Below are 18,522 nucleotides of genomic sequence, written 5' to 3'. Positions count from 1 at the left end.
AAATGCCAGTCAACAAATATACAGTATTACACACGTGTACACGAAAGAATGATGTAAGTTATTAGGTGGCAGCAACTAATTTTATACATGTTTTGTTCATATTTTACCGTGAAAATACTTTATCGATGCCCAAGCACAATTTTCAACACTTTGTTTATTTTAGTTTCATGATTTGATTATACTGTCTTACGCCGCTTTATAAAATGTTATAGCACGTTTTACGGATCGGCCAGTATATTGGAGCAACAGCGTTGTTTGTTTATTTGGCACAGATAATGTTCCCACTAGTAGCACATAAATTCAAGCGTATCTTTTAGCTGGCAGCATATTTCCCCTCTTTCGCGTTTGCGTCTACCCTTTCGTTCGCGTGCTTGGCGCCTTTCCACTCCATCATCCGCTTCTGGAGGCGTTTCGAGTTCTGATTGGCCAGCTCCGTGAGGTCCTCCTCCTGCGTTCTCTGTCGCCCTCCCGCGGATCCGTAACGCGACCCGGTCCCGCCGTTGCTGGTCGCCAAAGAGTCGCTAGTGTCGTCCGTCAGGAACTTGTAAGTGCGTCGCGGCCTGTTTCCGGCCTTAACCGGTTTCTGGTCCCCTTCGAACAGGCTGTGGCCGTTTTGCGTCGGTTCTTTCGCTTCTCCAGGGATTGCGATGTTGAGGATTCGGCGCGGAGGTTTCGGTTCCGTGCTGCTTCTTCCTTCCCTCGAGTTTTCCCGACTTCTGCGATCCCGACGCCTGCGCTCCATAAAGCGCTCCTTGAGAGCCGAAGGCGTGCTGGTGATGCGCAGTGCGTTAAGTCGTTGCTGTGGAAGTAATATATAGGTTTTTACAATTGCTCGACTCTAACTGGCTAACCGCGTGTGTTTGCTGTAGCCTTCAACTATGGAAAGCTCCATTTATATTATTGTGCTTAACATTTCAAGACGATATATTTAAAACAGGTTCCTCTGGCAATATATATTATTTTCTACCAACGTTTCGGCTTACTTTCCGGCAAGCCTTTGTCAGGGACTGACACACAAAGCAACAATTGCGCGTTGTCTTATCGCTTTATATTTTGAACGCATCTCGCACATTGTTATCTCCTTTTTTCTTATTGTGATTTTACTTTGTGTCTTGTTGGCTTTGTGTGTCAGTCCCTGACGAAGGCTTGCCGGATAGTAAGCCGAAACGTTGGTAGAAAATAATATATATTGCCAGAGGAACCTGTTTTAAATATACTATGCCTGGTAGCAACGGCATATTTCAAGACGATATTGGTAAAAGTGATGTTGCTGTTGATAACCAAGTTTTATGCTGCCACAGAAACTTAACAACTTCGTATTGCGGTCTAATATTTAAAATGTAAAACGTATTATTTTTTACTCAATTGTTAGTTTTTGGCTGGAATGTATTTACATGAATTTGGCTATTTATCTTTTGTGTCTTTTGAGTTATGTAATTATTGATAAAATAACCTATGCACAAGGAAATAGGTTTACTTATACAGTTGCGCTCGCAAAAAATCCAAACTATCAAATGACATGTGTAAACATTTCGGACATACATAAATTATACATATTGCAATAAAAAACTTTTAGTTTTCTTCCAATTGGTTCTATATTTACAAAAGCTTGTTGACCATCTGCGTCCACTTACCCGTTTTCCTCGCTCCAGTTTGTAGAACTGCTCCTTGATTTCTTCCCTCAGCTCCTCCCTCCACTGAAACCGGAAGTCCTCGCAGAAGAACGCGATTGACTCGAGCATGGACGTAAGAGGTTCCTGCATCCGGATCAGGTAAGTAAGAAAAACTAATTGGTATGCAAGATTTTTTAATACAGAGGTGCTTTTGGGTTCTGCTTAAAAAATAGTTTTCAAGGCCACAGATTCAAGGCGCAATGGCTTAATTTACGTATCTTGTTATAAAATTTACGTATCTTGTTATAAAGAGGTTTGTTCAGTTGTACCCTGGATTCGGTTTAAGTAAGTCAAACAAGACTTTTGGTTTGCAGTATTTTTTTTTAATACAGCAGTGTTTTTAGTTTCTGCTTACAAATTTAAATTTCGAGATCACAGATTCAAGGCGCAACAGCTTAGTGTTCGTATCTTGTTATGAAAGTGATGAGGTTTGTTCGGTTTTACCTTCGATTCGGAGCTCGACGTCGGGACGTAGTAGTTCTGGAACTCGTCGCAGGTGTCCAGCGTGCTTTGGTACAGCTGCGCTTGCTCGCGCATTTTCAACGTGGCTGGAAATGTAAGGAATGTGATTGCAAAACTGACTCGTTAGCTGGACAGCTTCTAGCTGTTATTACATAAGAAAGGTCAACTAGCCGGCCAGAAATAACAAGAAAAATACTAAGGTTTATTTCACGGCATATTTCATATCCATAAAGATTCATTTTTACTTAAAAGTTAAAACAAACTGCTTAGAATTGCGGCACTCATATAAGATTTTTCCGTAAGTAATTTACTAAAATGTCACAATAAACGGAACTGGAACAACACACATCACCTTTACACAACGCAGAAAATTGGATTTATTCCACTATAATCTTTACAAAAAAGTTATAAGAGTTTAGCAAAAATCAGATTCCTAAAGATTCCCAAATATCTCGCGGCACCCTTGAGCATTAGAAATGTCGCCCCAGGGTGTCGCGACAGCCCGTCCGAGAACCACGGATTTACATGTTTAAATGCACAAAAAACATCCCAGCACTATCACAGTTAAAAAAGAAACTCACAAAAACTAACTAACAATAAGCGAGCTATGCCCAAACCACAAGTGGTTCACCTTTTTCGAGGAATTCCTCTAACTTCTCCTGAGCCATCTCGCTCTCGGCAGGGATCGTGCTTCCTCGGACGATGTCGGGCAAAAAACGTCGCTTGCATCGCTCCAGAGCCACCGCGGTGGTCTCCAGTTCGTCACCAAGCTCGCCCAGTGACGTCGCAACAGCAGGAGCTATGACGTCATGGTCGGGAAGCCCGCAAGTGTCGTCGAGCCTCGGGCTTCCGAGAGTCTGAAAGAAAAAACTCAAGATTTGCCGTAAAAAGCTAAGCCGAAAAATAGAGACTGTTATATTTGTTGCACTTTACACAATTATTACTGCGATCGTGTGAAGCACACCCATTAAGAAATTCCAATAATAGCTTTTTCAACGATATAATACAGAACCAAATCCAATTATTTTTTTTCCTACAATATGCCTATATTTATTTACCTCCGTGCTTAGCTTTCCTTCGGCCTTCATCTGTTCCCGCACAGTTTTAACTGTGTATTGCAGCAGGTTTCCTTCGCCACCCTGGAATTTGTTTGAGGACAGTGGAAATTCTTATATTGTCATTACAAACAAGCACAGCGACTTGATAGTGTATTTTTGTTAATTAATAAAAGTCTTATGACTGAAGAATACCAATGGTGTGTATATCAAATACATTTGACAGTACACAGAAACTTTCAAGTTTGCCAGAAGTTATAGTTCGACCAGATTGCGCAGGTAAATGTGTTTGAATTACCGAGAAAGGGCAAAATATGATTAATGTATCAACCTTTAACTTTTTACATATCGGCTTATCGCTGATACGGACGCTCACCTTAGTCTTCACGTCTTTTAGCTTGGGCAGAATGTCAAGGTGAAACCCGAAAGCGTTTCCGCGTTGCGTTCCCTTGTTCATGTGGTTGCCTAGCAACAGCACCGTTTCCAGCACACGCCGCAAAGTTGAGCTATAATTATAAACATAACATCATATCTGGCAACCTGAATTTTCAACATTGTGGCAATTGTATTATTAATTTAAAATATATTATTATTAAGCCCGATTTTTCGACAAAAGTGTGGCATCCATTGCAAGCAGAACAAAAATTGCCCACTGTGTCGAATTTACGTTTAGTAAGGCCGCAATCAATTTTCGCTTGATATCTCAAGTTTGGTATCGCAGCATGTTACTTGGCTATGGGTTTAATCGTATAGTTTACTTTTCCCAACTTGCTGTTGACATACTTTTGAACAATCTGCTGACAAGCATCTGACATCGCGTTCAATCGCTCTTCAACTTCCACCATTTTGTCTGGGAAGCGCTTGGCGAATATCCAGCACTGCGAATTGTAAAAGCTAAGCATTATAAATGTGATGTTGGAAAGTCAAAATTTACGAATCTGGAATAAACTTTCCCATGAATAGTAATACCTCCAGTCGTTCGTCCAAATTGGGGATCATAGCTAGCATTAAAATGAACTGCTCCGGTTTGTCCAGAATTCCTTTCGGGTGAAGTTTCAGGGTGTCGGCGATTTCGTCTAGCTCTTCAGCAGTAGGACGGATGTCGAAGAGCGCTTGGAGGCTGTCAGAAACATTTTGTTTTTGTAAAATTACTTAATACAAGCTTTTTATAAATTAAAGCAAATCATCCAAACACCTGTGTTTCAATGACTTGGTTAAGTCACTGCTTTCAAATGACTTAACTTGACTTAAGTCTTTTGGGAAAGCAACTTGGGTTGAAATAAAGTGTTTACATTAGGCATTTTTATAAAATTATATCCTAATTTATACAAGTAAGACAATTTGCTTAATATATGTTATGTTTGTTATTTTTCGTTTGAGGCATTTCTCATAATCAGATGAAGTAACCAGTTTTATAAGTTTAAAGTTTTATTTTTATGACAAGGACTTGACTTGCTTCAATTATGACTTGGTTGGAAAATGACTCAGGAAACCGATGACTGGGTCTTGATTGTTATTCATTAGAAAAGACTTGACTTGGACTTAAGTTATTTTACGAATGGCTTGACTGGGACTTAAGTCATTACAAAAATGACTTGTTTACAACACGGGCAAGGACATTACCCGTCTATGTCCAGCTGCTCGTCGTCCATATTGATCACAGCGTCGTGGATCGCCTCCACTGGAAGACGAACTGTACTCGCTCTGATCTCAACGTGTCTGGAGCGTTCCACGCCGAGCACCTTGAGCCGCTTTCCGGGTTCCTGGCTTTTCGGGCTTCGTCCATTTTTCCCTCGCGGGCTGGGCTGTGCCGCTGGCGGACGGCTAAAGAGCCTGTAGTGGGTTTGGAAAAAGCGTGTAACCGTCGCGCGAAATTGTGGTGCTTGCTGGTTTTGTTTAAGCTTTATACTGTAGGTGTTTGGCGTGATTGGCCAACCTAGTATTTGGCATCTGTACGAATGGTGTTAAACGCTTGTTTATCGAAAACGCCAGCCTTGCTTATACGTACGAGTCAAAAGCCTTGCTTATACGTATGAGGCGAAAGCCTCGCTTATACGTCTGAGGCGAAAGTCTTGCTTTTACGTATGAGGCAAAGGGTTATTTGCTTACTTAATGTGTATATTATTCTCTCGAAAGAGGATAGTCCTGCAAGGCTTGCAAACTGTTTTAAGAAGAAAATGTTTATGCCTGTATTTAATTTGAAGGAATTAGGTTTTTTTTGTGGATTACAAGTGGCTTCGCGAAATACCCAGCTAAACAGCACGCTTAACGTGCTATTCACCTTTCAAATTCCTCCTGGTTAAAAGCGATCAGCTCCTCCACCTCCTCCCAGAAGACCCTTCCCGGACGTGGGGAGGACGCACTAGACCTTCGCTGATCGATCTTGCTCCAGAAGAGGGATTTCATCTGCGGATACTGAGAGTCACCGTTCAGTTGTTGCAATGGCGAGGAAGGACAGTGGGGCGACGTTGGCGAGGGTGGAGGTGGGCTCAGCTAAAATTGATTATTATTTTAGATATTTTGATGTTATGTTAATTGATATCCTTATTTAAACATTCTGGTTTCTTAGTTTTTTCGTTGTTATTATCTCTAGTTGCTTAAATCGTTGAAAAGTCAAAATGACTTCTGTCCGCTAAGCTTTAGGTCAGTGCTCTTCAACCGGTGTGCACGGTGCACCCTAGTGTGCATCAAAATATGCATGGGGTGCACCAGTACGAAATAGTATACAAGGATGCGTCACAAACTTTTAATGAAATAATAATATTTAACACTGAATGCTGTTTTATGACATGCAATAGTACTCTTAAGCAGCCTGCAGCCATAATCGAACTCTCACCGACAGTGTTTAAAACTTCGGCAGTTCCGCTCGGTTTAAATAGGCCTACATGATGATATTAATAAGCATAATGATTTTTCAGATCGCCTTTTACCTCAATTTACCTTTTAAGTAAACAGGGCGCATGAGTTTGTCACAAAAACTTTAAGGGATAACCAAACCAAAAAAGGTTGAAGAGCACTGCTCTAGGTCATTTCTTCTCAACCGTTTTTACGTCGCGGCCCACTTATAATAACATTTTAGTACCTTGCAACTAACTTTTGTTAAAAAAAAATTTAGGTATACAAATATCAAATGCCATTCAATACTAATCCTGAACTGGTACATGTTTCTTCTGGCAGCTCAAATTCGGCAAAATGGGTGTCATACCGTAATTAATTATTACTTTATCACATAAAACAAATTAAATTGTTTATTTTAAACGGAAGCTTGTATTTTCCGAAACCAAATTTAGCGCAAATACAGTCAGAAGTTCGCAGACAAAAAAAGCCTTCACATCCCAATGTCTGATTGAGAAGAGCTGCTCTTGCTAGTAGGCCTATATTATCAGCATTCCGTTTGGTATATATTATAAAAAAAACTCTGATCAGGTGATTCGACACAGATACAAGAACGGCATTGGTGGTAAGCACATTAATCAGAGACACATGAAGTGTAATGCGTGGCTAAAGTCCGCATGTTAAAACGTGTACTGTTGTCGTGTTAGCTTTATATACGTACCGGTATATGTAGCGACAACGCCTCTACGTTCGAATCCTCGGCAATTCCGGACGAGTGAAGCGACATTTCGGTGCTTTCGTTGGTCAGACACGACGGGTTTCGTTGCACTTCGCCGTTCGTCAGCACTGTAAAACAGTTCGATGACAGTCGCATTAAGGTCAAGCGTTTGTCAGGTGTTTCCATGGAAACGTGAGCATTTGGTCTATAGCCTAAACCAGTTCCTGCTTCCAAAAATTCGATTATATTAAAGGTAATTTATTTTTTGGATTGTTTGATTCAGTGAAGGTAATGTACGCTACATTTTGCTAGATTGATACTGCTAATCTAATTTACATTTTAATGGCTTGGTTATGTAAAGGTCATTTATATTTATTGATGGTAAGGTTGTCCAAAGTTATTCACGTTTTCTCGCCATCGAGCAAATTAAAGCGAACAAAGCATTTAAATGCAACAAGATAAACTATAAATTTTACCCTGTTCTTCGTCTGCAAATCTCGTTTTCTTCTTTTGTTCAACCACTTTTTGTGAGTCGTTTCCGTTCGAAAGGACCGAGGCATCACGCGAAGATGGGTCGACTCTATTAATCAATAATTAACATTTTCTTCGTTACTTTGTGACCAATTATGGAAATTCATTACCATAACCCACAGAGAATTTTGATACCTTGTGAGATTCTCAAGTGTGCCGGATTTTTTGTAACTTTGGAAGTTAAACTAGTTGTATTATAAATAAACATTGCATGCGAGTCTTGAATGCACACTGCCGATAGGACAACTGATAATAATAAGGTATCCAACGATGGCTTTATCGTTAATTAAGCGCGTTTTGTCAAGTTAAGCGTGTCGCATATTTTTGTAGTGGTAAAAAGGTAAAATAATTGTGCCCTAAACAAATCGATCAATACTTTGTCGCGCGGGTTGCAAAGCGAGAACTCACTTTTTAACGGTAATAATTTTCAGAGGCTTATACCACTATACCAGGCTTTGTTTAGCGTCTAAATGCACTTAAAAGTGCACAAAGGAGTCGCGGCGCAAAAGCAAGCGTGCGTCATAACCACGCTAACCCCAATGTCTGTTCTTTCTACCAAGTGCTCACCGATCGTCGAGGCCGATTGCGTTGCCGCCTCGCGGACTGTAGAGCTTCGAGGCCCTCAAGATGCTCTTCTCTGACGTTTGTGTGCTGGCCATGAGATGAGGCTTCCTGTCACAACCTGGCTTTGTCGCATTGTCGCCGTCCGCCCCGTCTCCATTGTGCTCGGCGCGCGACGACACTCGTCCTTTGTCGCTTGGGACCGTCGCTGCTTCCAGCGAGCGCTGCTCGTCGCCTTTTTTCGAGTCGAGCGAAGTCTCCTTGCAGTTCTTCGTCGTGACGCACTTGTTCTTATTCAAGCGGTTACAGTCTCTCGCAGCTGGGCCAGGTGCGGCTTTCGCGGGAACGACAAGTGCCGGCTCTGTTGCGCTTTTCACCGGGGACGGCTTTGCCCTAGCTTCTTCTTTTCGTGTCCGTTGAGTTGGCTTCGCAGCGCTGTCGCCGAAGAGCGATTTTCGAATCGCCGGCTCCCCCTGTGAAGCTTTTCGCTTGGAAGGAGTTGTATTGGCGCTCGAAGTAGTTTCGCTCTTTTTCTGATTGACAGATGACGTCTTGTTTTTATCTGATGTGTTGTGCGGTTTTGTTGAGTTCTTGTTCTGGGGCACCTGGTCCGGGCTTTTTTCCTCTGGTTTGTTTCTTGGAACGGGACTCGGCGAAAGTTCAGTTATAATAGGGCTTGTGGATCTCGGGCTAACATTACACAAGACACAAAATTATACACTATACTTTAAAATCGTTCATTGACATTATTATTGAAATAACGCTAATCAATATAATATAAGCGCTTTATCAGTCTTTTGTGAACAAACTGGTCGACGCGAGGTTAAAACTTACTCATATCAGAATGTTACGAAGCGCTGCAAGCCTCTGCATTAAGTTATAATACGTATACCACATATTATGACCCACAGACTTCATAAACGCACAAGACAACTCTTTGTGTTAGCTCAATTTGGTTTTATAGTTAGAAGATAACTGTCTTTTTTTAAATAATTGTACCAAATAATTCTCTCCATTGTTAAACTTTTCATCGCCGGTTAACACATTACTGTTTTCAGCATCTAACGTTGCTAACAAACTAATTAATCATTTTTTTGCGGCAGCCTTGAATGTCGTAGCATTTCCACTTTAATTTATAATGTTTGGAAACTCTTTGATTAATTAAATTTAAAATCGGCCTTACATTTCGTTGGCGGTCGGTTCACTGACGTAGCTCAGAGCTTTGGCGACACCTTGACCAAAAAACGAGTCTTCCGTTACCGCGGTCGCAGATTTGGTCGCCAGCAAAGTTTCGTGTGTTATTCCTTCTTTTCCCGAACGAGGCTGCGCTCGAATTCGAGCCTGCGAATCAAAAGCACGATTGGTTTTTTAACCAACTAGCGTATTTAGTTTTTGTTTTCACTGCAAATTATCAACTAATTTGCCTCAATTAAAACAGTGTATTGGCCCTGGATAAAATGATACCTTTTTTTAAGGCGTACTGTATGTATTAAGGTTTGCACTTTTTTATTCATTACCATTACACTTTTCACTTTAATATAGTTCTATTTTCAGGTATAAATAATATCTAAACTATACTGAGAATTTTTTTAAATACAAAATATAAAAAAAAATAGTTTTTTCAACAAATACGATCCGAATAACATATTTTTAAGAGAGATTATACTTAATTATTAAAAGTAAAATAAATCATAATCTGATTTTGATCGTTTCTCTCCGAATTAGGCCTAAAACAGCAACCAAGTTTTCTATTAAGTTGCTTCTAAAAAAACTATGGCGTTTCACAGTAAGTCAACTATTGTTGTTAAGGCAATATGAAACAAGCTTTTGGCATTTAACTTTGATTAAAGCTGTGCTTCCCAACCTTTTTCAGTTCGCGACCCACTTTTAATGCAACTTTTATTGCGCGACCCACAATAAGATGTGACCTAACGAATAAAACTACATAAAACCTGCATCTTTACTACTGGCGCACGTACTGAAATAGTTAATATCACACAACACATCTAATTGTTATAAGTAGTTGTGATAGTGTTGCGTAAATGTATCGGAATGATGATGCAATAATTTCCCCATCTAATAGAAAAAATTAACAGTTAGAAATGCTTCGCGACCCACCTGAAATAGCTTCGCGACACACCAATGGGTCGCGACCCACACGTTTGGAAGCACTGGATTCTAGAATTCAGTTTTTTGGCCTTACTCTAAATTCCTAAGGATGTCATAGTTTTGCTTCGCACATGAGTCACCTGTATCTCGGCGCCGTCGCAGTTGTCGGTTTCGATGGAAATCTTAAAGATCGCCTTCCCCTTCTCCTGGTCAGTCCTCCTGCTCGGTGAAGTGCGAGGCAGAGGACGCCTGACCTTGTCCTCCTCCGGGCTTTCTCCGACCGTTCCCTCACCCTTGATTTTGGATTGGTTCATGACCTGAGCGACGTCGGTCCAGCGGTAGACGTGCGCCGAATCTTCAAAGGTCCGACCTAGAGTCAGGCTCTCGATGTGGCCGAGGTCGAGCAGCTTTTGCGCGTAGCGTGTCGCCTTTTCGCGCGATCCGGCGAACTTGCTGTAGTAGACCAGCAGCCGGTTGACCAGCACCTGGCCTCGAAACACATCCTTGGAAGAGGGGATGATTGCCGAGGAAAAAGAGCCAAAGTCCTCCGTCGGACGTTCCTTCGGGAAATGCGGGCTACCCTCGTTGGTGTTCTCACCCGACGTGCTTTTACTTCCATTTACTTTCTTAGGTGCCGACGACATTTTTGCGATTTTTGTTTCAGCGGATTTCAACGCTAACAGAAATACCGCCGCACGGCCGTTTCTTAGAAGTAAATCAACGTGGTTTATTGCTATGCTTCTTAATCTAAAACACCTTTGCAAAAACTATTTGAAAGACAAATAGAGCTTGCGTTAAATTTGATTCTGCTACCTTGTTGTGCACAGGTTTGTATGCTAGCACTTCCCTAAACTTTCAAAAACTAATATTTTGGTAGATGCTTCATTGGGCAAGTAAACGACTAATTTTAAAACTTTCGCCATTTTTAAGTTTGTGTTCCAATACGCTTCGTGCCAACCGCTTAAAGCTTTTAAGCTTTACACTTTCGTAAAAGGTATTGACATTTCAAAACTTGGCCTGATAGTGTCGACTTGAGTAAATTCGCTAATGAATATCAAACAATGGATACTTATGTGACATGCGTTCCATGCCATACTTCAACAACTCGGGCACTTTTGTCTAAAGAGCTTTCAGAACATTTTGACATTCCATCAACACTCGAACGAAACGTAAGGAAACACTGTAGGAAATATTTTTGACAAAGAGTGTGTACAACTTGCGAAACTCACTTGAATTTTTGTAAAAATACCCTTTCATGATCAATTTCGACTAATCTTAACACTCTCCATATGTTTAATTTTTTAATATGTGGCACTCCGAATATATTCTCAAACCTATTTCGCACCAAGATAAGATCACTTCTTATCGTTACACTACTATCGAGAGATGGCTAGCCAACGAAATTCCGATCATCAAAGGGATGGAATGACTTTTAATTGTGTTCAATCATTGAATAGGTAACTGTTTGTGTACGCTAACAATTAGAGGCAACACGATCTCTCTCCAAGGCGTACCCCGTTGCTACGGACTGTTGGTTTGTGTTGGTCGACTGTGGGCCTAATTTGATACAAATAGTTAGGCAACTGTTTTTCAAGCAGCTTAACTATTGACCTTCGATTACGCTCACATTTTACAGCCTGAATCTCTTCCGCAACTTTTAAACAAAATTTAGTCTAGTCAAAATCACATGGGTTATAAAGTCGACGGAATTCCAACGAAGATGTATTGCTTTGCCGTTCAACTCAACTAAAGACATATCGGTTTTCAGATAAAATTAAACTGCATAAAATGGCGAATGTGTGTGCAAGCTTCCCTATTTTACAAAGTGAAATGTAAACACAAAGCAAACCCTTGTTACAATTGACTTGCTAAATCCACGCACTTGTTCAACATGGAGGAAAAAGCCGTTTAGTGAAACATATCAAGAAGCGCTTTTCATTGAACATTTAGAATAACAGTCCACATTTTCCTAGAGTTAAATTTGCAACCTAGGCTCTTTTGCCTTGTCACTAATCGACAGAACGAAAATATGAAAGGAAAAGCACTGTACCATTTAGGTGTACAAAAACTGTACATGTACTTTCGTTTCGGTAAAGTTTATGCCAGTTCTACTAAACCACAAAATTTGTTTATGAAAATATCTTGCAATTTAATCTTGGTGCTCAACAAAATTACCATTTGCGCTCCACGAAATTTTATTACAGGGAAGAATGCATTGACATACGTCATGATGACGTGCGGTAATTTAATATAATGCTGGATGTCTCGCGACTGCTAATATCGGACGTTGGCAAAGTGTTATACGCATTGCGTTGTGCATGCCAGGTGTCTTTTGGTATATCTTTGTAACACCACTAAAACGAATATATGTCTAGGAAAGACTATCCTGCCTGTAGTCCAAATTTAAGCGTGCTATTTAAACTTGGTACTATTTGAAATAATTGTGTTTTGTGCAACGTTCCAAAGAACCGGAAATCTAAAGCAATGCAATTAAAAGAAGCAGTCAGTGTTGTCCATTCGGTTTGTTGTTCTGATTTAATGTGATCGGATTGTAAGGTGGTCGGTTTCGCCCTTCTTGAAATATACACATCCTGTTTTGTCATGCCACAGTTCATTTAAAGATTTAATTAATGTTGGACTGCAATTGTAAAATAAGACATTCGTAGGCTGTTCCCCATTCGTAGGCTGTTATCGTCGAGTTAATACTTTTCTCGATTGAAGGGGAAAAAACTATGAACAGTGGTTACTGTTACAAGCTCTTTTACACATTTGGCAGTTGATGATCAAAAACTGGGGGGGCAGTAGAATAAAACCTTTAAATATGCTGTTGCTACCAGGCATAGTATATTTAAAACAGGTTCCTCTGGCAATATATATTATTTTCTACAAACGTTTCGGCTTACTATCCGGCAAGCCTTCGCCAGGGACTGACACACAAAGCCAACAAGACGCAAAGTAAAATCACACTAAGAAAAAAGGAGATAAAAATGTGCGAGATGCGTTCAAAATTCATTTACAGCGATTTGAACGCGTCTCGCATATTTTTACAAACGTTTGTCTTTCTTTTGTGGTAAACTAGGAAAGAATATTTCGTAGCTAACTAAAAGCTGGAGGGGCAAAACAATACTTTTATAACATTGAAAAATCTGTAATACAATGGTTCTATGGGTTATAATGGTGAAAAACAGTACACAGGTCTACCATTATATATTAAATATTTGAAAAAGCAGGCTATAGATGCACTTTTCATGCTTCTTATTTGATTTTAGTCATTGTGGTTGATTTAACAAAAACGTCATCGTCACACATTATCTTTGAACACCATTAGCAGTTATGGTAGACAGACATTTTGCAAAAAGCGACCAATTAAACCCAAAAAAATATATATAGAATGTGGTTTAAGATATTTTTTCTGTAACTAATAGTTTCGCAATTCTCTTTTCACCAGGTCTTGACAAAATCAACAACTGAAAGGATCCGTAATAACCAATGTGATTGAGCCGCAGAATCATTTAGTTTCATTTTAGATTGGATCGCAAGGATGCAATACCACGAGTCGTGAGGTATTCGACTCGACGTATATAGACCGTCTTCGTTAAACGCCACCATAGAATCCTATTTGCTTATAAAAGCAAATTAACCAAGAGGGCATACAATGATGCCAATGACAAGTTGAAGGAAGGACGAAAAATAGCTCTTAATCAAGCTAAAGATGACATGCACGGAGTGGAATTCAACAAAACCGGGTATAGGCTACCAGGGGTGTATGCAGGTTGGCGCGTGACTATGCCTCCTCCACCCCCCAAGCTGTATTTTTTCTATTTTATACGTATATACAATTTTTTTTCTACATTGAATTTGCATCTCTAGTATGTCCTAACGTATTTTAATCAATTTGTTTTAGCCCAAAGGCGTCGTGCATTTCATCGCAACATAGAAAAATTTTAACTAAACATAAAAAACATGACGTTTTTTTCAAGTATAGGGAAAAAACAGAGTAACGAGGCAAAAATTTTGCTTTTACCTTATAGAAACAAATTCAGGCAACAAAAGGGTTAACATCTTTGTAATATAGCTTTTGCATTTAAAATAACACCTACAACCTAAAAATTTAACAAATTATCAAACTATGTAGTGTTCTGTGAGTTTGTGATGTCTCGTTATGACGTAATTTTGTGATGTCATCTTTGAAAACTAGTTCATGTCCCCCCCCCCCCGACAAACAAAAATCCTAGATCCGCGCCTGTAGGCTACATTGTTAAAGTATCTCCTGTAACTACGTACACCAAAATGATGTTGTGTATAGCCGTAAAGGCTTAAGTAAGAAGTAAAAATGACTTCATCGCATAGAGAAGTTTTATAACTAAAACTTAATTGAATTAACCTAATTGTGATGTAGCGCCCAATTTGCCATGATCTCTTTGGGAAACTGGTGACGTTTCTTGGCAAAGTGGCAATTTTCGATGTTACGTCAACTTCGTTTTGCTTTACGTCAACTTCGTTTTAGGTTAAAAGATCCAACATTCAATGCCTTGCCTCCATCGAAACAAGAAGAGGTTCTTCGATACGTGAACATTTTAAATAGTGGAGAAATACAACTTTACCAATTAACAAGGTAAGAAGTTAATAACAACTATACCAACAAATAAAACAACGCATAAAAAGATGATTAATAGCGGACTAAACACAATATTGTGAAATATATAAACAAAATATTGCGCAATAAAATTAAAAAATAGTCTGGGAAACACTTTCGTGTTGCCTCATATTCCCAGATCTGCGATTAAGTGGAACAACAAGAACCCTGAGTACTCGGACGTTCACTGGCGTCCTCAGGTCCTGCTTTGTAATCCCTGTACCTTCAATTACGACTACGTCATCGAATTTGACGACCTTGGGCGGGATTCGAACAAGCTCCTCGAATTTTTGCAACGCAACCTGCCAGATGAGCCGCGTTCAAGGTTAAAGCAGAAAAAACTCTGACCTCTCTGACCTCAGTCAAGAAACCGTGGCCGGATTAAACAGCTTACAAAAAGTGACTTTTTACATTTTAGGCTACGAATAATGTTTTTGCAGTACTCAAGCCTGAACGATGGCCATCCGCGTTACTTCACTCTCTTATATATAGGGTGCATTCAGGTCAGGGGCGGATCTAGGGGGGGGGGCGATATGGTCATGGCCCCCCCAAACTAAAAAATATGTGCATTTTTTTACTCAATAGGCAGCTTATTTTCGCGGTTCCCTAGGTAGTATGGCCTATATTTTGCCAAAATAAGACATATTTTTAAGCTTTGTAGTGGTGTGCGAGCTTATGGCGCCATATAATGAATATTTCAAAAAAATGGTAAAATTCGTTTCGCGCACTCGCGCAAAGCGGCGTTTTTCAAATTTGCAGAGACGGCTTAAGTGACCGTACGCTGACCTCGACTATATAATAACTAACTTATATCCAAGCACAATTAAAATATTTTTTGTTGTTAATCAAATCTGTATCATAACCAGCCTGCCAATATACTTCATCCGGCCCGCCGCCTCTTTGACAAATTAGACACGAGTCCATTTTAAATACTTTTTGACTATTTTAAGTGTGTAAATGCGAAAAATTTTCGCGCTTCGCGCTAATGGTCTTTATACATCCAGTGTGTTTACGTTTTGATGCTCTTTTTGAACTAGATCAGCGCTTCTTTACTGTTGCGCCGTGGAAAGCTGCCAAGTGCGTCGCGGACAAACGAAAAACGTATTCAAACATAATCGAAAAATATTTTTTAACCATTTTTTTTAAATGTAACAAAAACAAGAAATTTAAAAGAAATACCGGAATACCAAAAAAATCGCGCCCGCTTCGCTCGCCAGGTGTGCCCCAAATGGTTAACAAACACTAAGATAGATTAACTATAAAATTTATCGCGTTTTCTCAAAGTAGTTTTATTACATAGGAACACTAAACACGGATCTGTTGATTATCTTCAGTAGAAAGAGAGTGGCCCAAATAATAGATAAAAGATTCATTCTTTTATTAGCAAACGTTTCGGCAATTTCTTTTGCCATCATCAGTGCAGTAACTTACCACTTACTGCACTCACTTACTGCACTGATGATGGCAAAAGAAATTGCCGAAACGTTTGCTAATAAAAGAATGAATCTTTTATCTATTATTTGGGCCACTCTCTTTCTACTGAAGATAAAGTTTTATTACACTTTTTTAATAGTGCGCCAAGACTTTACTGCCTCCTTAAAAGTAATTATAAACACGTTTTTAAAGTGCAAAAAAATCCGAGGCCCACCTGATTCACAATTGTTATAACGTTGTAATAACACAAAATCTCATTTAACATATGTTGTGTGAGAGACCTTTCTGAGTTTGGTTTTAGCCCGCGACTACTACACAAAGGTTGCCGACCCTTGTGTAAGGATTTGAATAACCTATCCAATGTTAGGATTAACTTTGCATAGAGTTTTGCTCATTTCAGCAACCTTATTTGGCAAAAAACAACTACAGTAACTTAAAAATTGAGAGAAGTGTCATGAAAGAACCACAGCTGACCGCAGCAGACAACGCTATGGTTTTATTGCGACGTGGCCTCGGCGCTTTTTCGGTGGCATGTGCGGTTGCTCTCGCCTTTTCGGGAAAAAGCAAGATGTGTAGACAATAGACATGGTAGCGTCAGCGATATTCTTCATACCGGGTCAAACTAGGAAACCGGCCCACTGTAGAAGCTAACCTTATTACTTTTTTGTGCTTTCAAAGGGTCTGTTTTTCGCGTTATTTTACAGGAGTTAGTTTATTCGGCCAGCCGATGTTATTTTTACCTGAATTATGACGTCACGCAATGGTATACTTTTGTGACGTAATATCTGAAAAAATTGTGACGTCATATCTGAAAAAAATTCATGGCCCTCCCCAAACTGAAATCCTAGATCCGCGCCTGATTCAGGTCTTGAATGTGTCAAGGCGAATTTGGCTGGTCATCCACGATGCAAATATTGTGTTTTTGCATGGTTTACACGTTGAAGAACAGTGGTTACACATTTTGTTTTGTTCTGAAATGTTTGGTGATATTTTGTGATTTTTAAAACAACCAATTGGTTTATGATAGTTTTAGAGCAACAAATCAGTTTGTAACCGTAATGGGCCAATTTGTGACCTCAATGGTTTGCTATCCCTGGCCTTTATTTATATTCTTCTGTGTCTTAATGGTATTAGTTAGAACAATGATACTATATATGTTATATAGTATCATTGGTTAGAAGGAGTTCCCGTACCAACCCAAATCTGTCCTTTCGATTCGCACCTTTTTTTTCATTTGACTAATTGTTGAAAACACTGTTTATAAAATCGTGCCTCTTGTTGTACAAAGGTTTTGCAAAATAATTAATAATTTTAAATCAAATGTTAGATATCAGGGAATTTCCCAATTGGGAATGCGGTAAAATTTAAATGCAAAACAAAGTATATCCAATTAGCGATACAAAATGTATCGTTACTCAAATTATAAAGCAAATTGAACGAAAAAAAGGAAAAATTTTATATAATAAAAGTTTTTGGTTTTTCTGTTTGTTTTTTAACTATTTTTACAAGTTTAATTTTGTTTAGGAAGTTGTACTTCGATGCAAGGTAATATTAATTTACTGCACCATCATCCGTTTAACTTTCAGCCAAAGAATCAAAATATTTTTTTCATAGTTCATTCTACTGTCGTTATCTGCTTTGCAAAGTTTTCCACAATACGTTGACAAAATGCCGAAACAAGTTTTCAAAGTTGAAATGACCTGCAGTGGCTGTTCATCAGCGATAACAAGAATTCTCACAAAGAAAATTGGGGACACTTCAAAATTCGATGTAAATTTGGAAGATAAATTAGTTTCGATTGATTCTGATCTCAGCGTAGAAGCTTTAACCGAAATGCTGAAAAAGTCTGGCAAAGAAGTCACCTACATCAAAAGCGACTAATCTATGCATGTTCGTTTAACCAAATTCGGAGCAAAATTGTTTTGAAAAATTGTAAATATGACTGTTATGTATTGTGTCGAAGTACAGTTTGAGTCATTGATTACACTGGTATTGTCGTTTTGATCTATAAATTATATGACAAATACCCTTTAACATAAAAGTGCTGTATTATATATCTAATGTGCTTGCTGTTTTTCCTTGCTCAACCCTAAAAATTATTATATTATATTAAATTGTAATAAATTACACAAGTAATATAAATGATGAAAATGTGTCGTAATAAGTAGTTACTCTGGCTGGTTTATTGCTTAAATTTAACCAAGGAAAATGTATAAGATGCAGTTAGTGCTTGTTTCACTGTAGTCCTTTATCTTGTTAAATGTTTCGGTAAATAGCTATGCTTTGGAGATATGATATTTAGAGAAAGCACTGTACTTACTGCTGTGCAATCGTGGTCTGTCTCAGTTCAATTTATTCTATTACTTCTGTTTTGTCTTATAGCCTTGCTGTTTTGATATTCATTGTTTCATAAAGGCTAAATTTATGGTGTCTAGCTTATTGTGCACTTTGAACATACTTAATTCTTAATAGTGTAGAATAATCTGTCATTTCTGTTTAAACCAATGT

At 39.0% G+C, this 18,522-nt stretch overlaps 2 protein-coding genes across 2 annotated transcripts; one reads left to right on the top strand and one right to left on the bottom strand.

Moving 5' to 3' along the window:
• Positions 1-158: 158 nt before the first annotated feature.
• LOC146161080 (uncharacterized) lies at positions 159-10,588 on the bottom strand. The gene is made up of 15 exons (XM_083385083.1): positions 10,085-10,588; positions 9,019-9,176; positions 7,842-8,525; positions 7,220-7,323; positions 6,747-6,871; positions 5,472-5,683; positions 4,814-5,023; positions 4,160-4,310; positions 3,974-4,068; positions 3,567-3,696; positions 3,194-3,274; positions 2,767-2,992; positions 2,118-2,221; positions 1,635-1,757; positions 159-799 (listed from the first exon to the last, which is right to left on the bottom strand). The coding sequence occupies exons 1-15, from the start codon at positions 10,586-10,588 to the stop codon at positions 314-316; spliced, it is 3,393 nt and encodes a 1,130-aa protein (XP_083241209.1). The 3' UTR covers positions 159-313.
• A 6,972-nt stretch (positions 10,589-17,560) lies between these two features.
• Positions 17,561-18,502, top strand: LOC146161079 (copper transport protein ATOX1-like). Its single transcript, XM_083383957.1, has one exon. The coding sequence runs from the start codon at positions 17,683-17,685 to the stop codon at positions 17,893-17,895; it is 213 nt and encodes a 70-aa protein (XP_083240083.1). The 5' UTR covers positions 17,561-17,682; the 3' UTR covers positions 17,896-18,502.
• The last annotated feature ends 20 nt before the right edge of the window (positions 18,503-18,522 follow it).

This window comes from Ascidiella aspersa, chromosome 3 (genome assembly GCF_963924565.1).
Source record: "Ascidiella aspersa chromosome 3, kaAscAspe10.2, whole genome shotgun sequence".
Classification (NCBI taxonomy): domain Eukaryota; kingdom Metazoa; phylum Chordata; class Ascidiacea; order Phlebobranchia; family Ascidiidae; genus Ascidiella; species Ascidiella aspersa.
The sequence above is the reverse complement of the archived record's forward strand: the minus strand, read 5'-3'. Positions and strand labels throughout refer to the sequence as shown.